General features: G+C 38.7%; 1 protein-coding gene across 8 annotated transcripts in view; it reads left to right on the forward strand.

Moving 5' to 3' along the window:
* The window catches only part of UBAP2 (ubiquitin associated protein 2), an 81,719-nt gene that overhangs the window by 21,647 nt on the left and 35,179 nt on the right, over positions 1-24,893 (forward strand). For 6 of the 8 annotated variants that reach the window (XM_026083715.1, XM_026083712.1, XM_026083716.1 and 3 more), the window contains 6 exons: positions 2,630-2,769; positions 6,862-6,939; positions 8,598-8,708; positions 12,847-13,000; positions 14,794-14,871; positions 23,802-23,856. In XM_026083715.1, the coding sequence (XP_025939500.1) occupies positions 2,671-2,769; positions 6,862-6,939; positions 8,598-8,708; positions 12,847-13,000; positions 14,794-14,871; positions 23,802-23,856 (575 nt within the window). In that variant the 5' untranslated portion in view covers positions 2,630-2,670. Of the gene's footprint in view, positions 1-2,629; positions 2,770-6,861; positions 6,940-8,597; positions 8,709-12,846; positions 13,001-13,380; positions 13,507-14,793; positions 14,872-23,801; positions 23,857-24,893 lie in introns of those variants that run through there. The other 2 variants (XM_026083717.1, XM_026083718.1) reach the window with 2 other exon arrangements.

Consider the following 24,893-nt stretch of genomic DNA (forward strand, 5'->3'; position numbering starts at 1 on the left):
ACTCCTGATCACCTTCTTGTCCTCCACATGCTTGGAGATGGCCTCCAGGATGAGCTGCTCCATCACCTTTCCAGGGATGGAGGTGAGGCTGACTGGSYTGTAGTTSCCTGRGTSCYCCTTCTTGCYCTTTTTGAAGACTGGGGTGACATTGGCTTTCTTGCAGTCTTCAGGCACCTCTCCTGTTCTCCATGTCCTTTCGAAGATGATGGAAGCATCATCCTGTTCAGGAACCATATGCTGCCTGGGTATCAGAAGTGTAAAATACGGTTTAGCTTATGCTTTACAAACAAATAGAAGACTCCTTGTTTTAATGTGTGTGTATCCTAACCCTGTCCAAAACATGGATTTCAGTGCTTGGCATAGCTTTGTCTAGTGAAAGTAGAGAAATTAGTATTTGAAATCTAAGGTGAAACTTTTAGGTACTGTAATTATTTAAACATGATGTTAATTCGGAAACAATGAACAAATTGAGACTCGGTGGAGTTATAATTTTTCAGTATATCTTAAATCAAAGTGGGCCAATTCTAGGCAATCGTATTTGAAACCATTAACTTGTCTTTCAGAGAGAGAAGTTAGTGCTCTCTGTCATGTTTTCTGTTCAGGGCTTTTTTCACTGTTCATTTTGCGAGGTTCAAATGGTGATGAGCTGACTGACTGGTATTCAAAAAAAGTACTCAAAGGTCATAATTAGTATACATAAACTTAAGTTAGTTCTAGGACATTAGAAGTCAAGGCATCATAGCTTACAAAACACATTTTAACAGAAAGAGAAACTAATTTTTACTGTAGACTCAACTGAGGGCTGTGTCTGCAATATGTGTTTGAAACACCAGTGGAGAGCCATGACCAGAAAGTTTCTGATAAGTATTGAACTTGCTGTTCAGAGTGTCATCACAGCTACTTACTGTTTTGCTTTCCGTAGAACATTTTGTCGGATGAACTCAAATTACCTCTCTTCTGATTGTATCTGGCTTTTGGGGTGTCAGATGCAGTGCCTTGAAGGTCTGTTTGTTCTGGGGCCTAGAAGACAACAAAGTTAGACTACCTTAAGAGGCTCAGGAACAGATTGGCTTTGGTGAATATATTCATAAAGCTGGAGAAACACTGTGTTCCAGTTCAGATCATACTACAGTCGGTTCCTGGTAGAGGCAGGCCTTTTCTTGTTAAATATGTAAGAGTTCATGGAAATACACTTTTTCCTCAGACTCTATTGAATACTTTAACTATCACATAAAAAACTTCAATGTCGGAGTTCAATTTTGGTCAATAAAAATGTATTTGTAAATTGAAGAAGATATTTAGATCATAATGGGATTAATTAGCTTTTTGATTTCTATATGAGACCCCTGAGCATTGTGAATCAGTATTTAAAATGTAGCATGTTACTGCAGCTTTAATTTTTGCACATAACTGTTCAAGTTCACTTTAGTATATGTTAACAATGAATGCTAACGACTAATTGGCATTGAACATGTCCTTGTCCCTGTAATCACTGTACTTCTGTGTCTGAGGTTTATTGTGTATTGAACTCAGTGATAGCAAACTTGCACCAGAGCTGCTTACCCTGACAAGTTGCATCCGAGGCGTGTTCTTGTGTTGGGGCTGCAGCAAAAGGTCTTTGTTTCCTCTTTGCACATCTCTTTCTGCCCAGGTGCACCACTTGCAGGTTGTCTCCAGTTCCCTAAACTTGCAGTCTCACTTCCCAGTGATGTGGAGAGAGAAACCAGGCTGTTGGCCATGACTGTTCTGATCAGTTGAGAAATCTGTTTCCAGTTATTACAGCTTCTATAAACCATATTCATCAGCTAGTCTTGTGTTAGATGCTGTACAAACACTAGGGAGTAATAGATTTCTGGTTTCAAAGTACTTTTAATGATAGGAGATGAATTAGAATGACAGGTGTGTACAAGAAACAACAAGATAACACTGATAGGTGTGTGTGAGTTTTAGGTTTGAGCTTTTTTTTTTTTACTCTCACAGAACAAAGGTATGTCTAAAGCAAGGTGATAGCTAGTTTTGAATATGAAAAAAATTAACAAAAGTATGAGAGAAAACACAAGAATATTGGCTACAGAGGCTTGATTTAAAGGCAAGGATTGTCACCTCTTTTAAAAATGAGGACAAGCAGTAGAGTGGGTGCTGGCCATGACTTCCTTAAAAGCGCAAGAAAGCAGTTTAATGATAGGGAAGAGAAGACTGCCGTGTTCCAGATGATGGTTTCTGAAGGAGGTCTTTGCAGGAGTGTTCTGAGTGGATGTGAATGAAGTATAATTCCAAGTGTCAAAACAAGATAGGTGTTACAGAAACTTAAGGAGCTGAAATTTCAGCAGACTGACAGATAGGGAAGTCCGAATCTTAAATAACTGGAAAAATATGTGAGATTTAGATGTAGTCTGGATGTACAGATCTAGAGAGATCCAAGTCAGCTGATAAAGATGGTATTATGCACTGCCTTTCCCCTTTACTGTAAAGATTATGCAATAAATCCAATAGTAGTATATTTAAGTTGCTTTCCCAGGACCCTCTGCATAGAGTACATGTTCAATCTACTGCATTTGTATATTATCTGGGTATTGAATCAGTGCCCTGTCCTAACTCATGCTCTCTTTTTTTTTTTTTTTCCTTTCAGATTTTCTATTTTGTACATACATTGTTTTGTATATACTGTATATGATGACTTCGGTGGGCAATGAACGTACCCGGGGCACTCGGGACAAAACACAAATTTCAGCCACACAGCCAACGCAACCACAGAAACAAGTAGTACAGGTATGTGCTACTATATACTATTCCTTGAGTTAAGAGTAAGCACTTAATAATATGCACTTCTTCCATAAGTCGTTAAAAGCTAAGAAAAGAAAGGAAGGGGAAATCTTAGTTTATTTGGAAAGGTGTGTTTGATATCTCATTTTAAATGCTCAGTAACCCAACACAGAATTAAGTTGTTCCTGTATTCTTTTCTCTAAATGAATTTTGTGTTCTTCAGCAGCATTTCCCATCAGTGAGGATTTTTATGCCTGTGCTTATGTCAAGATTTTTGTCTGGTGGCCTCAGTGTCCTTGGATTTCAGCTCTTTTATATGCTAGCCTCGTGATGCTAGAAGCTTTCTGATTGCTACAGGAATTTGGGTGGGTGGGAAAAGCTTTCTGTTAGATGGGTCCCATGCTGCACAGCATGATTCAGCATATCTGCAAGTCATGAAATTCTAAACTTCTTGTGCAGAGTGTCTTCACAGAAAGTGAAATGAGGAAGAAGGTCCGTTAGTGGATTAAAAAACAGGCTATTTTCAGTATCAGTGAGACTGAAATTAAGCTGTCATCCCATTGTCCTGATACTCAGCAACACAGTAGTTAAATTCTGTGCTTTTCGGGTTACAGAAGGTGCAAAATGACTTTGCTCCTGGCAACTCATTATTCTGTTGTCAGGTACTTCTCAAAATCGGACTCAGTTCAGGAATTGCCTCAGTTCTCTGCTGGCAGAGAATGCATCAGTCCAGAGGCTCCCCTGGGAAGTGGTGTCTTTTATTGTTTTCTAGGCTGGCCTTTAGCATGCAGGGGCTCCTGTTCTGTTGTATATAGTATTAATTATATGAACTCAAGCCCTCATCATCTCCTTGCATTGCAGCACTTATTTGTGGTTCGTGCTGATGTGTGGATTTAGAAAGTGACTTTCGACAGAAGCAGCTGAATTTGTTTTTGTTTTATAACAACTAAGATCGCAGGAGTGTAGCGAGCAGGTTAAGAGAAGTGATTCTTTCCCCTTTTTTGGCATTTGCAAGGCCACACTGGAATATTGTGTCCAGTTTTGGGCTCCCCACTACAAAAAGACATTGACAGACCAGAGCAAGTCCAGCGAAGGGCTACAAAGATGGCTGGTGGCTGGAGCACAGAATGAATGAGGGACGGCTGAGGAAAATGGGTTTGTTCAGCCTTAAGAAGACAAAGTGAAGGCAAGATCTTACTCCTCTATTCAGATGCCTCATGACAGGGTGTAGAGAAGATGGAGCCAGACTCTTCTCAGAGGCAGTGGCCTAAGCTGGAACACGGGAAATTTCAACTGTTATAAGGGAAAAAATGGTTCACCATGCAGGTGGTTTAATGCTGGAATACAAGTTAGAGAAGTTATGGGATCTCCATCTATGGAGATGTTTAAAGCTTGACTAGACAAGGCCCTAAGCAACCCCCTCTGATGGGACCGGCCCTCAGCAGGAGGTTGCGCTGAGTGTCGCTGGAGGTCCTTTCCAACCTATGTGATTCAGTGATTCTAAGCATTATGTCCTACAGAGCGTTTTCTGCATTTTGTCTGAATATATATTTTTTTCCTTCTGCATAATGGATACTTGTTTGGTCAACTGAATGGAGAAGATGCTTATTTAATATACAACTATTATGTTTTAGTGCACCATGCTTTTTTTATTCTTTAGATATCAGATAGACATTTCTGCTTAGACAAGCTTTATCAGCAGCAATATGTGGGATTTTACTGTTTGGTTGCCAGTGATTATTCTTTCTGAATCGAGAAGAATGTTACTTTCCCAAGTGGAGATTTCAGTGTTGTTATATCACATTGATCATAATTTCAGTTATTTAAGAAATGACATTGCACATTTTTTTCCATTACTTCTGAATAATAAATATTTTATATAGTATCTGGGTGTATCATTGTCACTTAATTTTGTGTTTTGCTCACTTCTTTTTTCTGATGGTTGTAAGTGAAATAAAAATTCTCTTCATTTTGTTACACTGCAAAGATTGTATTCCTTGCAAGTTGTGAGTAATGTTTTAGCTGCCTTAAGATGATAACATTTTCTTAGTCATAATTAAAACTTGATTGCAGTGTTGTCTAGGATAATACAATGTTAGTTGTTAAGCTGATGCCTTAAAAATAAAGGAGAACTAGTCGTTGGAAAAAAATATTTCTTGGACAATGATTTGGTGTGTGTGTGTGTGTTTATGTAGCAAAAACATTTTGGCTTTTTATTTTTTATTTTTCCTTTGAATCTTCAGTACCAGCTGGGTGTAATGCACTAGCATAAATACTAATGATGCTGAACCTGTTTGTGTTTGCAGGGTCTCTGTTTGCACAGGAAAACTGAAGATACTGTCGCACATTTCATATTGTTATAAAATTTGTATGTTTTATCTTCTAATATGGACTTATTTAAAAATACTGGGTTAATAAAAAGATGAATCTTAATGGCTTCCTGTTTCTGGTCAAATATGCCATCATGTCTATACAGAAATTACATTGTTGTCCAAATTTTTCTATGCTTGGATACCTTTAACAGAAATCTCTCTGCTAGCTTAGCAATTGCAGTGGGCCTGGAGAGACTGAAATCTGAGCGAGAGGATATAATATGGCTTAATTCTGGAAAATGATAGACCTTTTCTTTTAGTTCTCTACTGAGCTCTTAACAGCCCCTGAGAAAGGGGCTCATTGCACAGAGCACTGACTGGGATGCTTTAGTGTAGATGCAGTGCTGTGGGTAGCACAAGGCCTGGAGTGGGGAATTCCAGAGTAGCCTCTCATTTATGTTACCAGCTGACATATGAAGCTGTCAGCATGACACTTTGAAAATGTGAAGTAGTACGGAGTGCTTAATTCTGTTACAAACACAGTAATTGTCTTGGAACGTTGCCTCTCAGCATGACAAATGTCACTTCCCTCAAGGAACTGGGACAGCTGCAGTGACTTCTCAGCAAGTAAGAAGCTGGTGGTGTATGTTGGAGTAATTTTTAGATTCTTCTCAGCATTTAGGCTTAGTGACCTACCACACCTCCTTGGTGTGGTAAACTCCAAAAGCAGAGCGATTTAAGAGGTTGGTTACTTGAACTCTCGAAGCACTGAATTTCACGTTGGTATTCTCCAGAGTGAGACTTCGAAAGCCCAGGATGAATCCTTTTAGTCAAGAATTTCAGTGGATGTTGTGGTACTTTGGACATGAAGAAATTTTTCTCAATGCATCAATCTGCGTTTGGGATCCTAGCTATCTCTTCAGTATCAATCTTCTTCTTTAGCTAGACATAGAAGTCTTTTCTGTTTAAGCTGACATCAAATGAAGTCCAGGATCATGTAGCCTAGTTATCGATGGTATTTTCCTGGGAATGCCGTTCATGTAGACCACAAATACCTCACCATGAAATCTGGCTTTATATGATACATTAGTGTTCTTGGGTTGCTTTTGCTTGGTGATAGCCATAATATATTCTGATTTATGGCACTTTACTTCATCCATCCATTTTAGTCTGACAACTTTTGGAGAAGCTGCTAGCATGGCTTTGTTACAGAGGCACCAAATGTTCCATCAATAGCAAGATCCTTTAGCAGTTTTCAGAGACTGGTGAGACCAGTATTATTAGCTTATTGAGAAGATAAGCACAGCTGTTCACAGGCAAAATCTTGAGGCACAAGCCAGCCTCCTGTTGAGTTCATAAATCTATGGAGTCATGACACTGTTGGAGTCATGAAGAGATGCAGTTCATTTAGAAACACTATTGCCTGTTTCTCATGATGAAGCTCTAACTCTGGAATGATAGATATTAATTAAAAGTAGAAGTAATAATATCAAAGCATAGACTTCTGTAGTAAGTTTTATTTTAATTATTTTAAGTCTTCTCTAAGTAGTGACCTCGAATAGTGGTCCAAACACATTAGAATGTGTTGAAACTGCTTCTGTCCCAGCAAACCTGTTGACTGAAAAATGGGTGTAGGGGAAGAGATGTTAATCTCTTTCCTCTGTGTTTGTTCCCTGTATTCTTTTTGACAATCAGGAGGAAAAAAGATAGGTAGCAATGCTAAGACATACTTTAAAAAATATATTGTTACCTTTTGTGAATTTTATTGGATGTTTGTATTTTTCAGGCAACAGCAGAACAGATTCGCCTTGCTCAGATGATCTATGATAAGAATGATGCAGATTTTGAAGATAAAGTGAAACAAGTATGTTTCTTACGGTACAAAGTTTTTATGCTCTGCAATAAGGTGCTCGTAAGTTAGTTTACATTTTGGAGCTAGAGTGGCTGTTTCTGATTTAGATGAAACCATTTTCAGAATGATGTAAGTTTAACTAGGAAAAGGTGCTCTTATTGCTCAACAAAAGCCTTTTTATAAGAAACTGTGCAGTAATATAGCTCTGGCTGTATAGTTATGCTGGTTTACTTTCCTTTGTAGACAAGCCATGAAGCCAACGCTCATCTATGCTAATGTCTCTTACAGACTGTATCTCTCTAGTAGGATCCTGCCAGTTAAAGATCTTCAAAATACAGAATGCATTCAGCTTGTTTGCATGGAAATGCCCAAGAGAAAAATTTGTCACCTGTATAAACTGAATTTGCTAATATCTTGACTGCTTTTCAGGAAAAATGAAAGTCTAATCATAGCTTAAAGGTGAATTAAAGTTTTATTAAAAAAAAAAATCTGAGCTCCCAGATCTTTAATACTGTCTATGGATTAAAATGATAGAATTACACTGCGAAAATGAAATCTTCTCACACCATTTCCTACATCATGCTGAGTCTTGAGTGTAGATATTCAAGCTTCTGTTACCAATTTTATTAGAGATCATTAACTCCAGCAGTATAGAGAGTTCAGATCCTTGTTCTGCTCTGGGTGTTGGTGATTTTATCCTGGAAGACTAGTGAACACATCACAGCTCACGTAGAACGTAGCAATGCACCTAGAAGGAGACAGAATTAGTGTGAATACATTAATGCAGCAGAGAGAGCGATTTCTTGACTTCTTTTTTTCCTTTATAAAACCTTACCTGAAGAATCGGTAACTTCTTTTTGTTATTCTTGTTTATAATCTGTTGCTATGGCAGTTTTGCCAGAGGTGAAGTTCTGTATTTCTTCCTGAAGCCGGCGACCCTGATCAGTAGTGCCTCTGGCTCTGCTGATGGGAAGAAGGATAAGACTTCAAAATTCTGCATAGGAAATCTCCAACATTTTGCCTATGTGTGTATATTTCTAGCTCATATGATTTTCCTCTGGGTGTTGCTGGATTTGCCATAGCAGAGGCTATGATTATATCTGTCTTACACTCCACGGGAAGTGCATCCTAGGTCCGTGAAGCTTAATTCAGTACCAGGTCTCTGTAAGCAGCCATCACGCCCAATTGTATGGCCTTGTGCTGAATGGGATTGAGGGAGCTGATCTGGCTGAAAAATAACCTTTTTTTCCTCAGTCTGGGTTCTTTTCCAGATGGATCAGTTCTCTGCCATTGTTTACCTTATGGCTGTTCTCACACAATAGAATAGAGAGGCATGTTTGGCACGGAGGGAGCGAGGACAGTACTAGAGCTATGGTGTTCTTCTGCATCTTTCTGCTCATATACAGCCATCTGGGTGGTGACAGCATTTACTGCAAACAAAGTTTAAAAAAAAAAAAAAGTACTTTCTTGATTACCTTTTGAATTTGTGTTTCATCCTGTTTCTTGTTTGAATCCCAAGCAGATCTGTAAAATGCAGGTACCTTTACTTAGGATTTTAGTTTTCTTTGACACAGTAGCTGTGTACTTTCTCGGAATCTGTGGTGGTGCTTATTCTTACTTTCTTATGATGATAATTTGGATATTTTAACATGTCTGACTCTTACTGCCAGCTTATGGAAGTGACGGGGAAAAACCAGGATGAGTGCATAGTGGCACTACATGACTGTAATGGGGACGTGAACAGAGCAATCAACATCCTGCTGGAAGGAAGTTCAGACACAGTAAGGATTTACTTTTCTCTGAACTGCTTTTTGTTTCTTGCTCCTTTCTGCTTCGAAGAAATGTTTGGGAAAGTCGTGTGGGTATTTTGGGAGCTTTCAACTTCCGTTTCTCCTTTCAAATTCCTCTGAAGGAAATGGAGACAAGGACAGTTTTTCTGTCATGTGCATGCCTTAGAATAGGCCAACCTTTGAAAATGTGGTGGGTGTCTGCTGGTATCCTGCAGAGTTTTCCAGCTTTTATTTATGTGCAACAATTTTAATTCTGTCATAGGACTGAATGCTCTGTCAGATACTGTCCTGTTTTATGTTTCAGGGTTGTGGAGATGCTCCAGAATAAGTGATATTGTGCATTTGAAACAAAGGTCAATTTTTATAAATCTAGAAGGGAAGACAGATACTTTAAGTTATATAATTTATTTCTGTAGGTATGCATTACACTGAAGTAGTAGGAGGTCTCCACATCTGCAAGTTGTGTTAAAAACTCCGATAAAGTCAGAAGAGGATACAGSAAATAGTTGCTCCTTTCACTAAGTTGTGCATTAGCATGGCTTTATTGAAGAGCAGAAAGAAAACTCAAAACAGTGTGTGTAACAGCAAACAATGTTGCATATAACTTGGCATAGAACAGTGGTGTGGTTTGGGTTTTTTTTGTTTTTTTTAAATCCCAGGAAGTATCAAGCATATGTCTTTTTGTGTTTGAAGTTTCTGCTGGAGGGATTTTCACAGTATACCAGAGAAAGCAAACTAGATTCCGTCTCACCTAAATTAGGAAAGAAACCAGGGCTTCCTTTTTCTTTCTTTTTTTTCTTTAAATGACGAACACTCAGTGTCTCGTGTTTTTTCAGGATATGCACTCTTGCTTATTGTTAATGAGGAAAACACCCCCCTCCCCCTGGCAAATGTCTAAAGACATGCCTTTCTGATTGAGGGGACTCCCTTTTCTATCCCCTTTTCTAAGAATTGAGATGATCTGAAGTGCAGAAATATATGCTGCCAAGTAAGTGGGTAAGTTGGGAGTAGAAGAGAGCATCTCACCTTGATAAAATCTGTCATGGTAACTTGCTTTCTATTTTTGTATTTGCTAATACTTCTTGTATTTGTCATTTTCTGGTTGAAAATAGTTCTCTGGTTGAAAAAGAATGTTAAATGCTGTCTCAGTTTAGCAAATTGTTGTAAGTGATCGTGACATAGAAGAAACTTTTTGAGCTCAATTATCAATTAGAAGCAGCATATCCAGCATTCTGCTACTTTGACAAGTCCCTCAGAACCCATTGCTCCTCAAAGAGAAAATGCAGCTCAGAAATGAGTACAGAGAACTTAAAGGCCTCAATGAGGAAGGAAGAAAGAGTATGAGTTAGAAGGGTCCTCATGAGAAGGTGAAGAAATGTATTCTCTGTGGAAATTTGTGGGCCTCCAAACTTGAAGGGTTTGCTGCAAGGCCGTTACGCTCCAGAACAGTTTTACCATGGATTTGATGCAAGCTTGGTAGCAGTGGTACTACTTGTTCTGAATGCAGATTCCGACATCTTTTACTAGTTTCATTTTGATGCACTAAGACTTTTTTTTCCCCTTTACCTCATTTGGAGGATTTATCTACCAAATTTGAGGAAGTAGAAGAACAAGGAGTGATAGAATGTTTACTTGTAATTTCTTTTGCACTCTGCAAGTTTTGTCTTGTTTAAGTTGTTGTGAGCTGTAAGGCTTTGTTCTGTGTGACTGTTAGTCTTTAGGACTTTTTACTTGCAGTGGTTGTGACAGTCTGGCTTATGGGGGAGAGTAGAGAAGGACGTGTTTCTTTGCAGAAGACTTCGGGGGGTTTTTTGTTTGTTTTTTTCTTTAATTCGTTTAACTTCTGCAAGCATAAGAGCCATTTTATGCCTGACCATATTTTACTGACTAAAGCTTTTGAAGCTAGAATAAAGAGGACTTTTCAGACAGTCTTTTTTACTATCTAAGATAAGACCAGCAAGAAGGCTGCTGTTATATTTTTTCAAGGGTCAAGCCTGCAGCTGTAACTTGGGTTGCCTCAGGCATGCTCTGCTGAAATCATTTAGCGCCTTTATAAAAACAGGCAGCTTTGATAGTCTGTGATGGATTCCCATGCCCATAGATAGCATCATCCTCTACCTTAAAGCACTCACCTAAGAAAATGAGACTTCTCAAAGCCTTCTTCAAAATTATGTTGAATTTTTTTCTATATAAATAGCAATAAATGACTCTCCAGATCCTCAAACTCTAGCACTTGTCTGAAGAAGTTCTTATTTGTGGGTGAGCATGGATCTGATGCTTTCACGGTCCTCCATTTATTAATACTTCTCAATAGGTACATTGGGAAGCTACTCTTCCCATCAAGTCATGTAAAACCTTACTAAAGAGAGTCTGTTTTCTCCTAAGCTTTGCAGGAGCTTCCAATTTCTGGGACTCCTTGAAATGACTGAAGATCTCTAAAAGGCTCTGTGACTTTGTTGTTATCCAGCTTCTTTTCCTTATGGCACCATACTGACCAGCGAAGTGGTAGTATATTCTGAACTATCTAGATTTGGCCCTTCGGTTGCCGGTGCATTGAGATTTATTCTCCTCTGAAGTATCTTTAAAACTCTTGCAGCATTTTAGTGTGTAATACAGTTACACAGTCTATGGCAGGTGAAGCGATATGATAGTTGCCGTATACTGGAGGGAAATGAGTTTTCTGTCGCACAAATAATGTGATGTTGCTCAAACTAGTAGTTTTGTGTTTTTAATATACACTGTCTGTGCTTCACCAAAGTTGGCCCGTGGCAGTATAGTCATACTGGAGATGAAATTGGAAACTGATTTCAGCCTTCCTTCTCACTTATGCCACTTCGAATAATGAGAGACTGGTGATTTTCTTAGTATATGTTCTCTCAAAAGAGTCACTGAAACACTGAATTTATACTTGTCAACTGCTTTGTTACCAGTTTTCTCAGTAACATTAGTTTTTTAAAGTTATAGGCAGCTTGGAATAGCTGGTCTTTGCCTAGCTTGTGAGGGCTTCCAGTTGCTGTTGTCTGAATTAAGAGGAGGCAGGGCGGGATCTAAAATTACTGATAGTCAAACTATTTCTTTGATGTAGCTGCCTGTCTTGAGGTCACAGCTTTATCAAGTGCTTCACATTTGATGGCACCTTATTTACATTTGCAAATTTACCACTTGACTATCTTATCTACACTCTTAAGCTCCTTGAGGTGGGGACTCCTGGCATTTATATAAATGTATCTGCCATATTAGTGGTTTGAAAATAATATGTTTTTTCTTCTTTGCTTTGCAGCTATGGCTTAATAGATTGTCCATGCAATTACTTAATATACCAGTTGCCATCCTATTCTTAGCACGTGTTTTAGTTATTTTGTTTTCAACTCCTGCAGATGTTCCTGTGGGGCTGATGTGATCCCTGAATTTATTTTAATGATGAGTTTAATGTTAAAGCTGAGGTCTGATGTTTGGACCTGGGTCCTTTGTCTTGTTCAGATGTAGCATTTCCTGAATTTTGCTGTGTATGATGAGCCATAGGTGTTAGAATAGATGGTCTGGCTTATCATGATCTTAGTTTTCAGAGTTCTTACTCTGGCTTTCTGGCTATCAGGGCTTGGATTCTACTAGATTTGGGTAATCTGGGGTGTTTTGTGTGTGTGTGTGTGTTTTGTTTTTTTGTTTTTTGTTTTTTCTTCCTCAGATACTCTCATCAGTCTCTTGTTCGGTGACGCTTATAAGCATTTTTTCGTTTCCTTGTGAGAAAGATTGTTCTGTGCATGCTCCCTCATTAGATTTATGTCGGTGGTTGAGGACTCTGTCTTATTTTGCAGATTTTCCACAGTGTGGTTTGTCTAGGCTGGAACTAATTTAAGTCCATTATAGCCAGAGATATGTGGGATTCCTCACCTTCTGTGAGAAAATTAAACTTCCAAAACTTGTTTCTTTCTCATCTCTTCCAAAAAATACAGCCTGCCTTTTTTCTGTTTGTATCAGTGTAGTTTTTGTTAGGTATTACATGTGTAACATTACACAAATACCTGTTTTTTTCTATGAACTGGAGGGGTGTGAGGTGGGAGCATATAGAGAGAGCCGAGCTGTCTCTTTGTTTTTGACTTTTGTATTTAATTCTATTCTACCCAAATAGACTTCTTGGGAGACTGTAGGGGGAAAGAAGAAAAGCCTTGGAAAGGAAAGTTCAGAAAACAAAGAGAACAGAGAAAAACGAGGGGACAGAGAAGTGAGTCGTGGACGGGGAAGTTCCAACAGACGGGGAAGAGGAGGCAGCCGTGGCCGAGAGTGTACGTACAGGGGTTAATTTTTAAAGATTCAGACACTTTTCTTGCAGCTGAAACTGGTTGAGTTGAGAGGGAACACTTAATGGAATAAAGTCCATCAGAGCTATAGCTCAGTGCTGAAGTGATTATAACCTGTTGCTTGTGCGACAGGTATGCTTGATCTATCTACGTGACTTGTTTTTGGGATGGTATGTGTATATATTTTTCAGAGACAAACTCAGTTTAAATTAAACTTCTGTCCTTTTTGATTAATTGATCTTGTGCAAATTGCTGTTCTTTTATATAAGTTTTAGAACTGAGTCTTTGTAAGACTGCTTGAGAGCAAATATGTCACTGCACAGCTGATACACTTTTTTGTTTCTTTTAATGAAAAAATTATCCAGCTTTGACTCCATCTCCTTTTATGAGTGGGAGAACCTGAAGATGTTCTCATCTTCTCATAAGGGGAATGAAAAGACTGGGATCATTATTAATCTCTAGCATATATTACTCACATAAGCCAGCCAAAGGTGAGTTTCTACAACAACAGAGAAAGTTCTTTGTGAATTGAAACATTTAAAAATTTGCTACAGTTTATACAGGTACAATAATACATTGTCCAAAAGAGGACTGATGTTTTCCAAGTTAGGTAGCATCATGTTAGATCACCATTGGGTATGTATTTCCTTTTTATCTAAGTTGTTTTATCAGTAATACCTAAGCTGTATATATTGCCTATGAGGGCCTTATAAACCACTGATACGTGAGCAGAGAAATGGAAATGAAAAAAGAAAAAAAGAAACTGAACTTCTCCCTGCAAGCAGGAAAACAGTTTACAGCATTAGCCAGCTTCTTTAATTTATGGTTGGAAGGTACTTGAATATTGTAACAACGAAGACGTCATGAATCTTTACAGAATAGATTAATATTAAGTTAGGAAAAAATATTAATGAAACTTGCAGCGGCATTTGGAACAAATAGAAATCAAATGCATCAAAACCAAAGCTGGGGTTGGGGGGTGGGAAAAAAACTTCTGCAAGAGCCAGATGCTGCTTGGCTTTTTTCTTAAACTGGAATTAAAGACTTTCAAATGGTTACCAAATCTTGAGATACTCTCTTCCCACCTTTATGTGCAAGTATTTATGGTTTTGTTGCTGCAATTAGGACAAGCTGTGCAGTACAAAATTCTCAGTAATGTTGTAAGTGGTCAGTCATTATTTTCCATCAGGGAGTGAGCCATCTTTCTCAGAGGACTTGCCCGGGAGTTTTCCGCAGAATATAAGTTGCAGTGCTTTTCTAACACCTCACCTGCTAGTTATCTTCCCTCTCTCTCAAATTTAAATGGAGAGGAGAGTTCTTTTAAGTTTCCCTGGTTGTATAGGGATGTGGTATGGGTAGTCAGGAGAAGAGTCTGTGCATTTGTTTCTCTTATTCTTTCACTGTTACCAACCAGCACATTATCAAGGAAGCATGGTGTGAGGCCAGCTTTAGTTCCTGCTTTTTTAGAGAGGTGAGGCCCTGATTGATTAACAGTGTAGTGCAAATTGTAACTTAAAAAACAAAAAACAAACACCAGTATGTATGCTGAAGGACATTTTCCTTCTATGAGATATTTTGCTTCGTACTTTGTTTAGTGCAAAGTAAATGTAATTGCTTGTAGCTAGACCCCCAAGGAAGCGGGGGGTGACTGAGATGTGTTGACTGTTATCCTGCTTTGAAAATCTTGCTTTTTCTTCTGGGGTTCAGGTTAAGCAGCTGGTTATATTGTCTCATGTGTGAGTCGCTAAAGCCTCTTTTAAGCTCTCCTCTCTCCACAGTTAGAGCTGAAGAGAATGGAGTGGACAACAACCAAGGGGACAGGCCTTCAGACCGCGGGAAACGTGGCCGTGGGAGAGGTGAGGTGGTGGCATTGGTGTGGGACTAACACTGTTTTCATTTCCTGAAATGGAACTCCATCTTCTTTAATTAAAAGCTGCTTTTTAAGCATTTGTTAGTTGTTCTTTGATTCCATAAGCACTTTAGCCACCTTTAATTTAGGTTCCTCCACCCCACCCCCCTTTTCATTATTTGGTATCAGGGTGACTTAAAAAAAAAAAAAAAGACATAAATCACCTTTATGGTAATTTCATGTGTAGTAGGCTGGTGTGCTTTGGCTTTGGCGAGCTGCTTTCGCAGATCGAGAACTGCGAGCCTGCTGTGACTGGGAGTGCACCTCAAGATGTACCTTGACAGCGGGAGAGTACAAGATTCCTCTGTAGGGCTCTTGGGGAGGGATTTGATGCGTACTTGTGCTGTTTCTTTGGGATGGATGTCATTGTCAGGATTACAGTCTTTTTTCAGTACCCCGTAAGAGAGTGTTGGCCACCTTCGAGGCTTTTTTGTGAGAGAGGGAAAGTGGTGTGGAAGAGTGGATAAGGAGAGTTGTGGAAGGAGAATACTATAGGAAGGCATAGGTACAATTCCAATTTTATCCTACAGAAGAGACACGAAAGAGGTTGATTATGGGTTTGATGTGGAATCAAGGGGTGCTTAGTCAGTTTGGATTTTCACAGGGTTGAGTGGAAAGAGGCTTGTTTTTCTTAGAGTGAGAGGAAGGGAAATGGGTAATCTGGGTGCTGTACAGGTTGTAAGGGGAAGGGGCTGTTAAATGAGGTAAAGTGGTAATGTGCCTGACAGAGCTAATGCACTTAATAAATAACACCTGACTTAAGGAAAAAAAAAAAACTTTCTACCTTCAAAGGACTCTTCTGTTCTCTTGGGAGCATCCAGTAATCGGGCATTTCCAACTTCAGTGTCTCCAGCTCGGCTTCTTGAGGGACTCGGAAGATGCAAAGACTTGCAGCTTTCAGAGGGTTGTCAGAATATGACTCGGTTGGGCATGTGAATCAGCAGATACCAAATGGTGTGTGTAGAGAGGTAGCTTTGCAGAGGAGGGTGTGGTATAACTCACTGCTAGTTTTTGGTATGTTAACACTATAAATAGATGGAGTTTAAAGATTTCAATTTTTTTTTTTTTTTTTTTTAGAAAATAATTCTTTATACTCAAACTAAAAATTTAAAGGTAGGATTTTCTTTAAGTTGTTGGGCATAACTGAAGTATGTTCCAGAGGTTAATTTCAAGTTCAGTCTATTTTTTTTTGGTTTTTAACTTTAGGAACCAAAATACACTCTTTTCCTTGTTAGCACTGTAGCTCTCTAGATAAATATCATATGTCTCAAGCCAAGGCCCTTAATCATCAATCTCAAACTGACATATCTTACTGAAGGAACAGCAACAACTTCAACCAATTTCTGTTCGCTGTGTTAGCATATATAGTATTTCTGTATCTCCCTACCAAATATTTTAGACTGTACGTTCATGTGAACAAAGTATTTTAATGAATTGTTCTCAACTGTTTGTGATAAACACTTTGAACAGCTCCTGGATCATTATATTACAAGTGTGTGTGTTCTGTGGCAGTAAATACCTAATTTGATTTTATAATGCCAGCCCTTGAAATCTGCAGGGAATTGTGTAAAGCTTTTTAATTCACTTCTCTGTTACAGGGACACGTGACTTTTTCTTCGGATATTAGTAGGAATAAAAAAAAAAGGTTTCCTGCTATATTTGTTCAGTTGTTGTACTTTGCTGTTACATAGAATAGTCAAATACAGGCATAAAATTCTCCAGCTGAAAGTAAATAGGTTTCTGGTGATCCCTTTCTTTAGAAATGTTTCATGCTGTGTGCGTTCAGGAATCTAGGCATCAGATATAAAATTAGGGAACAGTTAATATCTGAACAATGCACTCCCGTCTCTCTATTTTAAGCTGCCTTCTCAGGCTGGAGTAATCTTGCTGGCTGCTTTCTAGGGGATGATTTGTTGGGCCATTGTGTTACTGCTTCATTGTAGAACAACCTAATTTAAAGAAATGTGACATGCACTGAAAATAGCAGAAATGGGATTGACTGTGGTGATAGTGTGCTACTTAGCAGGAAAAATGCTTGATACTGAGAAGTTCAGCCTTAGTGCTGTAGGCGCTTACTTCATTATCCAGTAGATCTTTTGTTAACAACTGTGTGATGTTCCTTGCGAATTTATAGGATAAGAGGTTTACAGTGTGCAAGTAACACTGCTGCTGGCATGCAAGAGATCAGGGGTTTGAAGCAGATATGGATTATTGCCTGATTAATAGAAAGCAAAAGCACATCACCGGCTGTGTTTCAGGACACACCCCAGCTGGAATTGCTCTTCTCCTCAGCCCTTAATCTCTACTTGCTAAACAGAGGGTGTAAACTTTGGTTTGGAAAGGAGTCTTTATTTTTTTATTTTATTTTTTTTAACAATGGCTTTCTTGTCTTTCATTTTCAGAACTGAATTTCTTGAATGAGCTTAATTTAGCCATTAAAAATACTATAGTGGTGATTGATAGTAACTGCATTAAAGTGGTTATATTTGTGCGTCAGTATTGCAATGGATCATAACCATCTCAAGTGGAATCTATTGAAGGAAGTATGGAGAAAGATGTTTACATTATAATCTTCAGTTCTAAAAACATTTCCTTAGTTGTGTTTGTACATGACTTTGCAGGTGATTAAAATTAACATGATTTGCAGACACAGTCTTTCTTATGCTGCCATTTTGTACTGTTCCCACATCCTTAATTTTAAGTGCAGGTCTGGTTCTCCCACTGTCCTCCACCTCATCTTGGAAAAGATGTGGTAGAACTAGAAAAGGCTTGTAAAGAGATTGGAAACATTACATTTATGGCATGTGAGGAATAAGTAGGCTAGGACTTCTCAGCCTGCTAAAGAGAAGGCTGCGTGGGTGTGTGATAGAGATCTGTAAAGTTTTTGTGGAGAAGGTTCTGTGGGGAAATCAGTCAGATCCCTCCCTGCAAGTAGGAGAATGAGGGGATATTAAATGAAGATAGTAGGTTACAGGTTCCAAGTGAGCTAAAGGAGGTGGTTCTTCACACGTGTAGATAACCGGTGGACTCCTTTCAATAAGACATTGTGGGTGCTGAAAATTTACACAAGGAGAGACTGGTCAAGGTCATCCTAAAATACCGAAAACCACTGAGGGTTGTGAAGCATGTAAATTAATTGTCTCTGGCTCAGGAACTCTTTGGGCCACAAATGGTTGAAGACCAGGAGAGTGTCCAGGGGGTGTGCACTATGCTTTCAGCTCCTGTGCTCTTCCCTAGACATCTAATTGGCCATAGCTGGTGGCGGGATAGCAGGTAGATGAACTTTTGGTCTTGATTCAGCATAGAGCTGTTAGATTCGTGTGTAGCAATTAGCCTGATTTGCAAAGTGAGAATGGATCTGTCAGTTTTGCTTCTGTTCTTAAACTCCCTCCTTCTTCTCTTCACCTTCTTCCAGAGCAATGTGTGCATGACAAAAGTGTGGATGCTGACAGGGAATTTTTTTTCTGGCAAAACAGAAACAAAAATGAAAGGGAAAACATTAGGTTTTAATTTTGGATCTCAGCTACCTGACAAGGAGCCTTTCAAACTCTCTTTTTGGATGTACAAGAAAGTAGAGCGGCTTGCTGTTTTTGTATGTTTCTGACTAGTGCAGCAAATCTGCTGTGTTCTGTGGTGTCTTTTTAACTTTTTTAGATTAAAAAGTATACTATCTTTGGAAAAAAAAGGAGCTTCTGTAACCAAAATTGCATGTCTAAACATTTTCTTGTTTTAAAAGCTTAGGACAGTTGGCACAAAAAATATTTTGGATTTGCTTTGCCAGAGCTAGTAAGGATGTTAGTTTTTCTAAAACATGAATGTAGAACAGACGTTCTAGAGGTCACAAGCTGAAGTCTGTTTATTTTTGCTGTAGTTGATTCTGCATTAGTTAAGAGGCTGTTTCATATGATTTTTTTTTGAGATTAACCAGAACTTTGCTTTAGTAGAAAAATTTTTTTTTTCTTTTAAACATGACTTCAGAGTTGAAAGAGATTTCTGCGCATGCTGTTGAAAATGGTTATTAGAGTACATGCAGTATATAAAATGGATCTAATGTTTTTAGCTTTACAACAACTAATAAGACAAAAGCGATCTGAGTTGATAAATAACTTCAGTGTTTATTTTGGGTATTATGGAGGTTTAGACCTCTGTCATCTCAACTTCTAAGAGAATGGCTGGCTCTGCATTTTCAGAACATAGACTAAGGCTATTCAATTCAGTGTGTGTGTAGTCTGAGATAAACACAAATCTAGGGTGTTGCCTGCTTTTCCAGTTTGCATTTCCTTTTCATTTCAGCTATTCATAGGCCTCTTTCTTAACCTTAAAGTCTCTTTTTCTATTTAAACCTCTCAGTGCGAAAATCTTAGTTTTGAAATAAAGCGTATGCGTTAAAGTGGAAGGGTTTAGGTCTGCAAGTTAAGCTAACTGGATTTTCCATTAAATAGGCTATTAACTTAATGGGATAGTCCCATTCAAGTTGTGGTACTACACATTCATCTTGTGCTCCCACGTAGTTTTTCTGTTTTGGGGGAAGGAATGCTCTCAATCAGATGAACAGTTCTTTCCGTGCATGGATGGTACCAGAGTTAAGACTTTGTTGCGTGATTATGAGTGTCCTGAACTCCGGATGGGTTTTCCTGGCAACAGAGAAATCTCACCACCTGCCTGCATGTGGCTGTGTTAACTTCTGTAGCATTTATGACAGAAAATAAAAATGTAAATTGAACCAGTGATAGCTAATGTGAGTCTGCTTGACTGAGTGAGAGAAAGGGAGGGATCCTGGAGAGCAGGAAGAAAAAATACAATACTCAGTTGAACAGAATTAAAATGCTAAAGGAAACAAAAACACGTTTTAAATAGTTCATCATTTAAAATAATGGTATCAGGTAGGGGGAGTAGCATGAAGGTTAAACAGAATCAGCTTTAAACTTAGCTCCCCACTCCTGATTTCCTGGAACAGAAATGAGTAAGCAATACTTGCCTTGATATTTTAGGCTGTTGCTTCTAGGTCCAAGTGTAAGGGAATGTGAAGGAATGTTATGAGGGGTTCTAAAAGGCAGGGCAGTAATCTTACTGTGTGTGTGATGTCTCTGTTGTTTAGTTTTGTTCTCAATATGCTGATTAATTGTAGGAAGACCCATTCCTGTAGTCTCACTGGAAGATTTAATGAGCTACTGTCAAGTCGCTTGTTCTCTTTTTGTGGGCAGATAAAAATGTTGACAGAAGAATTACTGATTGTGAATTACCACAGTTTAAAAAAAAAATAAAAATTTGGAAACATTGGCCATTATGATATATATCCGAGTAAGCTATAGATAGATACAGATCTTTTTTGAGTAGTGTTAAGGTTATGCTTTTGTGCAGCAGAAGCTAGCATTACTGCTGGAATTGGTCCTGTCTGTCCCCTGGTGCCTTTGAACTGTATCAGAGCATTGATCTAAGTTTAAAACTAACCCAGCCAAAAATAAAAAGTGATTGCTTTTAACCCTAGGAAGTTCTGTGATCTGGCTCACTGCGTGGCAGCAGTGAACAACAGGTTTGCCTGTTTTCTGGTGACTTATACTGGCTTAAGGGTGGTTGGTTTACTAGCATTTAACAAACAGTGAACTCATTCAAAGAGTTGATCCAGCAGTAAACTAATCATTTCATTTTCCAACATTCGTTTTGTGCTCACTCACTGGTTGTATGAGCCAAAACTGTCAGTGTAGGGAAGGGGCAGAAATGGTGATCACAGGTGAGAATGGCTTCCATTTTAGTAGCCCTGATTTAAATGGGTTTAAGCTACTGTGGAACTGCATGCTCAGAATTTGTTTCCCTGCTCATGAATTTCTGTGTCAAGCGCCATTTGTTCGCTGACCTTTTAGTCACTGTTAAAAAGTACTAAAAGTCTGCAGACACAGCATGGGAATTTGTAGTTGCTTCATGACTGTAATTTCTCTGTAAGCTGTAAGGCTGTGCCTTCTAAGATTTTAAGGCCATGTTTTAATATTGCCATCAGAGGAATAACTCTCTTAGCATGAGAATTTTAGAGTATATTAGTGACCTAGTTGCAGCAAAGAGAATAACAGCCCTTCTCACTGGAGCCTTGTGTCATGATCATGAGATTTCCTGTCCAAGTTAAGTTAGTCTTTCAGTAGCGAGTACTCACTGTCCCATGTTTTGAATTGATTCTTTGGAAGCTTCTTTTCTGGCTTTGGATTTAGTGCTTTCTTTAACACCGCTGGTCTGGTACTTCTCTTTGGTCTTCATTGGGGTGCTTTTTGTTGCACTTGCTGATTAAATTAAATGAGTTGCACTTCAGTTTTGACAGAAAACATTGACATAGCTTTATGAAGTTAAGAGAATCCACTTGAAATTCAAGTTCTGGTAAATTTAGTATTAACTTTCAAAGTGATCTTTTGTGGGCAAGTCCTTGCTGGCTAATAGTCTTCTAAGACCGTGTATGGAACTTCACGAACAGGCCTATTTCTTTATAGTCAAAATGCACTCGAATTGCTGGAGGTCTTTATTGCTGCTTTTAGCCACTAGTTTACTGTGCCCGAGATGGTAGACAGAAGTTGGCTAGTGGCACTGAAACAACATCTTACATATGCCTCTCTTGCTAAAACTTCATCTTCTGTTTGCTATGCTAAGGTTATTCTTTCAGACTTTGGGGACTGAGAAGGCTTAGCTCCTCTGCTAAAACCGATTTGTGCTTTCATGCTGGCTATTCCAGCCAGTATTTCTATCCCTAATGTCTGCTTCACTCAAATATTTCCACTCAACTGTTTCTGTGGTTTGCATCTCCTAATTTGTCTTGTAGCTGAGTTTTGATCAGAAAAATGTTGGCCTGTATTCTGCGCACTATTAATAAATGGTGCTTAATGCTGTATTGATAGCTGTAGCAACTGATACCATGTTGTCTCCACCAGAAACTTAGACTTCTAGGTGGTTTATAAGAAGTAAATTTATTATGTAGAAGGCTTCTGCAGTGTACCCAAGTAAACTTGTTTAGCCAGTTCTACCTTTTTGAATTATTTACTGGGTAGAATGGTAATCTGGAGTGCACTGACTTTTATCTTTCGTGTGTCTGAGTGTTGCTACCCTGTTATGCCATAGATCAGCCTCCCAGAATGGGGATTTCAGATGGATGAGGGAGAAGAGAACTAAGGCTAGAATAGGTAGGCCACTAGGAAGGCTCAGAGACTTGGTTAGCACTGGTTGTGTACGGTGCGGTTTGGGGCTGTGACGTTCACAGCAGAACAAAGTACGCATCTCTACATCTGGGCTGGGTGAAGAGCGTTGCCGATTGCTGGGTCTGAGCTGCAGCTGTTGTTACCTCCTTCTTAACCTCTGTCCTCTTGACAACCAATTGTGAAAAGGAGAGCAAAGAGGGGAAAATTGTAGACATAGCAAGCCTGGCCTAGTGTCAGACCTCAGTTCTTGCATGTTCTTGTCCCACCAAAACACTGTGTTGCTGAATGGGAATCCTTCCTCTGTGGAGTCCCACAGTTTCCCTGTAACTAGCAGTTGTTCATCTTGCATAGAAATATAAGTAAAATCTTTTATCTAAATGAGGGTAAAGCTATCCTCCTATTTTGATGCTTCTGAGAAGTCCTTAAAACGCAGGTAGTAGACAGTTAGTCCTTCAGAAATGTCTTTTTAAACTTGGACAGTGAACTAGGGCAAGAATAAGAATGAGTGGCGAGGAGAGGGAAAGGAAAGTCATTAAACCAGGAACTTCTTAAACTGGTTTTACCATGTCCAGGAGCTACTGCTCCTATTCATTTAAGGTGGTCCCCTGAAAATAAGGGGTAGTTTTGATCCAAATTCAAACTGTCCATCCTAGATAATTCTGATGTTTGGACAAGCAGTGTTTTGGTGATTAAGAATGATAACATTTGTGTTCTGGTAAACTTGTAGTTGCTTGCTGACTTGCAACTACTGTATAATTTCGTCATTAAAATAATCATTACTTTTGCTCTCTGTTTGTAGCTCTTGACCTGCTCCTGTTTTGTAATGCAAAATGATGTATTTTTTTTTACCACAAAAAACAAGCCAAAACAAACAAAAAATCCCCACAAAAATGACAAACTGGAATAGCCTCAGATATTGATAACATAAAAAGGGAAAAAGGTCTGTGCAGAAATATACTGCACGTAAGAAATAGTTTCTAAAAATTTGTGCAGAAGTGTGCTTTATGGATGGTTAAGTAATACAAAAATTCTAATGCCTCATTGGCACTCTGCAACATAAAAAAATAAAGCCGTTCACTGTAGCAAGAAGCTTGTAAACTGAGGCTGGTATCAAAATTGGAGGCAGTGAGGAAATACTTTGCTGTGCTTAAACAGAAACTAATGTTTTTGTGGGGTGATAAGGGAGTTGTTTGAATAATTTGAATTCCTTAATTTTCATGTCAGTAACTAGGCTTGAGGGGGAAAAGCAAGGAATGTGTGGTACCAGCTTGAAGAATGTGCAGGAGGTAGGGGTGGACAGTGAATCTGAGAGAGAGAAAGAAACAAATGGGATATTGACACTTGTCTTAGTTGGAAAAATCGAGGAGTGAGAGGAAGTTCCTTGAGAGATCAGGGTACACACGTAGGCTGGGATTTTAGGGCCTTGTAGGCCAGCGTGAGAAATTGGAGACAAAAATTTTCATATAATATCTAATAATTTAACAGCAGCAACGTCACATATTAGTTTGGGATGAGGCTTTAGTTAAATCCTTTTCTTAGTGTTTGATTTTCTACTTCGCTAGATACAGAAAAGATACCAAAAGTTTCAAGTCCTACTGAAACATGTATCCTAATTTTCTTCTTCAATCGTAGCATTTTTTAATGTGACAGACTAGCAATTGGGTCCTTCTCTGCTCTTGCTGTTAAATGGTGTTTTCTCTCCTAGGCTTTGGACGTGGCAGAGGGAGAGGAGCGGGGAGGTTTTCAGCCCAAGGCATGGGGTAAGAAACATGCAGAGCACAGATCTTGGGGAGGATCAAACACAGTGGCAATATTAATTGCCATTGTATCTATTAATAACTCTGTATGTATGATAAAGTAATATGGTTGCAAAAATTCACAGATCTGTTAGATGATGGAATATTTTTGTCTTAAGCCTGTATTTGTAACTAGACACACCTATACAAACCTAATGTAAGTTCACTTAATGTTCATGTGTCAAACTTAACTCGACTGTATCTACCAGTAACAGTCATATTGAGTTATTAAGTTTCACAGGTGCCTAGGAGGCTGAAAGTTCTCCGTGGTGCTTATAGTTCTAGGTTAATTAAAGAAGAGATTTGTTCCAGTGTAATGTAGAAGGTGCAAATCCTGACTAAGACCAGAAACACTAGTGATTATAAACTTTCCCTTGTTTTTGAGGTTTCACGCTTTAAGGTGTTTGGACATACATGTACCCTAATACAGAATCAAAAGAAGTTACTCAGCAGCTCTAAGGATTTTTCAATTCTGTCAGAAGAATTTGCTTCAGAAAAGTGTAGCCTCCACTATGTTTATTTACTCAGTGTTGCTCTCAGTGACATTTCATGTAATACCAGTAGTGTCATGATGAACAGAAGGCTCATTCTACCTCTCTAATAAGCCTTCTTTTTCACACTTCTATCTTATAAACTGAAAAGTGTTTTTTCTTCAAAAATCCTTTTTCATCTTCTAGCTGCATCTGTGTTTTTGGATTGGTGTCAGGAGTGCTTCTGAAATAATCTTACCAATGTTCCAACTGCTGTCCTGCAGAAGTCTGGTGCTCTGAAAGTACATGATTCTGGTTTCTCATCAGTCAGCTGTCTGCTGAGAAATCAGCTGAGAGAGGCTTAATGTTTTGCATATAAGCTAATGCCTTAGGAGAGTGGGAGGAGTATATATGCTGTTACTGCTTTTTCAGGAATTCCTGTTTTTGTTCAGTTTCTCTACAGTAATTTTTTTTTTAAAGTCTCCTGACTTTTTTTCTCTTCTTCCTTCTTTTCTCCTTTTTTATCAGTGA

The sequence above is a fragment of the Apteryx rowi genome, unplaced genomic scaffold (genome assembly GCF_003343035.1).
Source record: "Apteryx rowi isolate R43461 unplaced genomic scaffold, aptRow1 scaffold_612, whole genome shotgun sequence".
Taxonomy (NCBI): domain Eukaryota; kingdom Metazoa; phylum Chordata; class Aves; order Apterygiformes; family Apterygidae; genus Apteryx; species Apteryx rowi.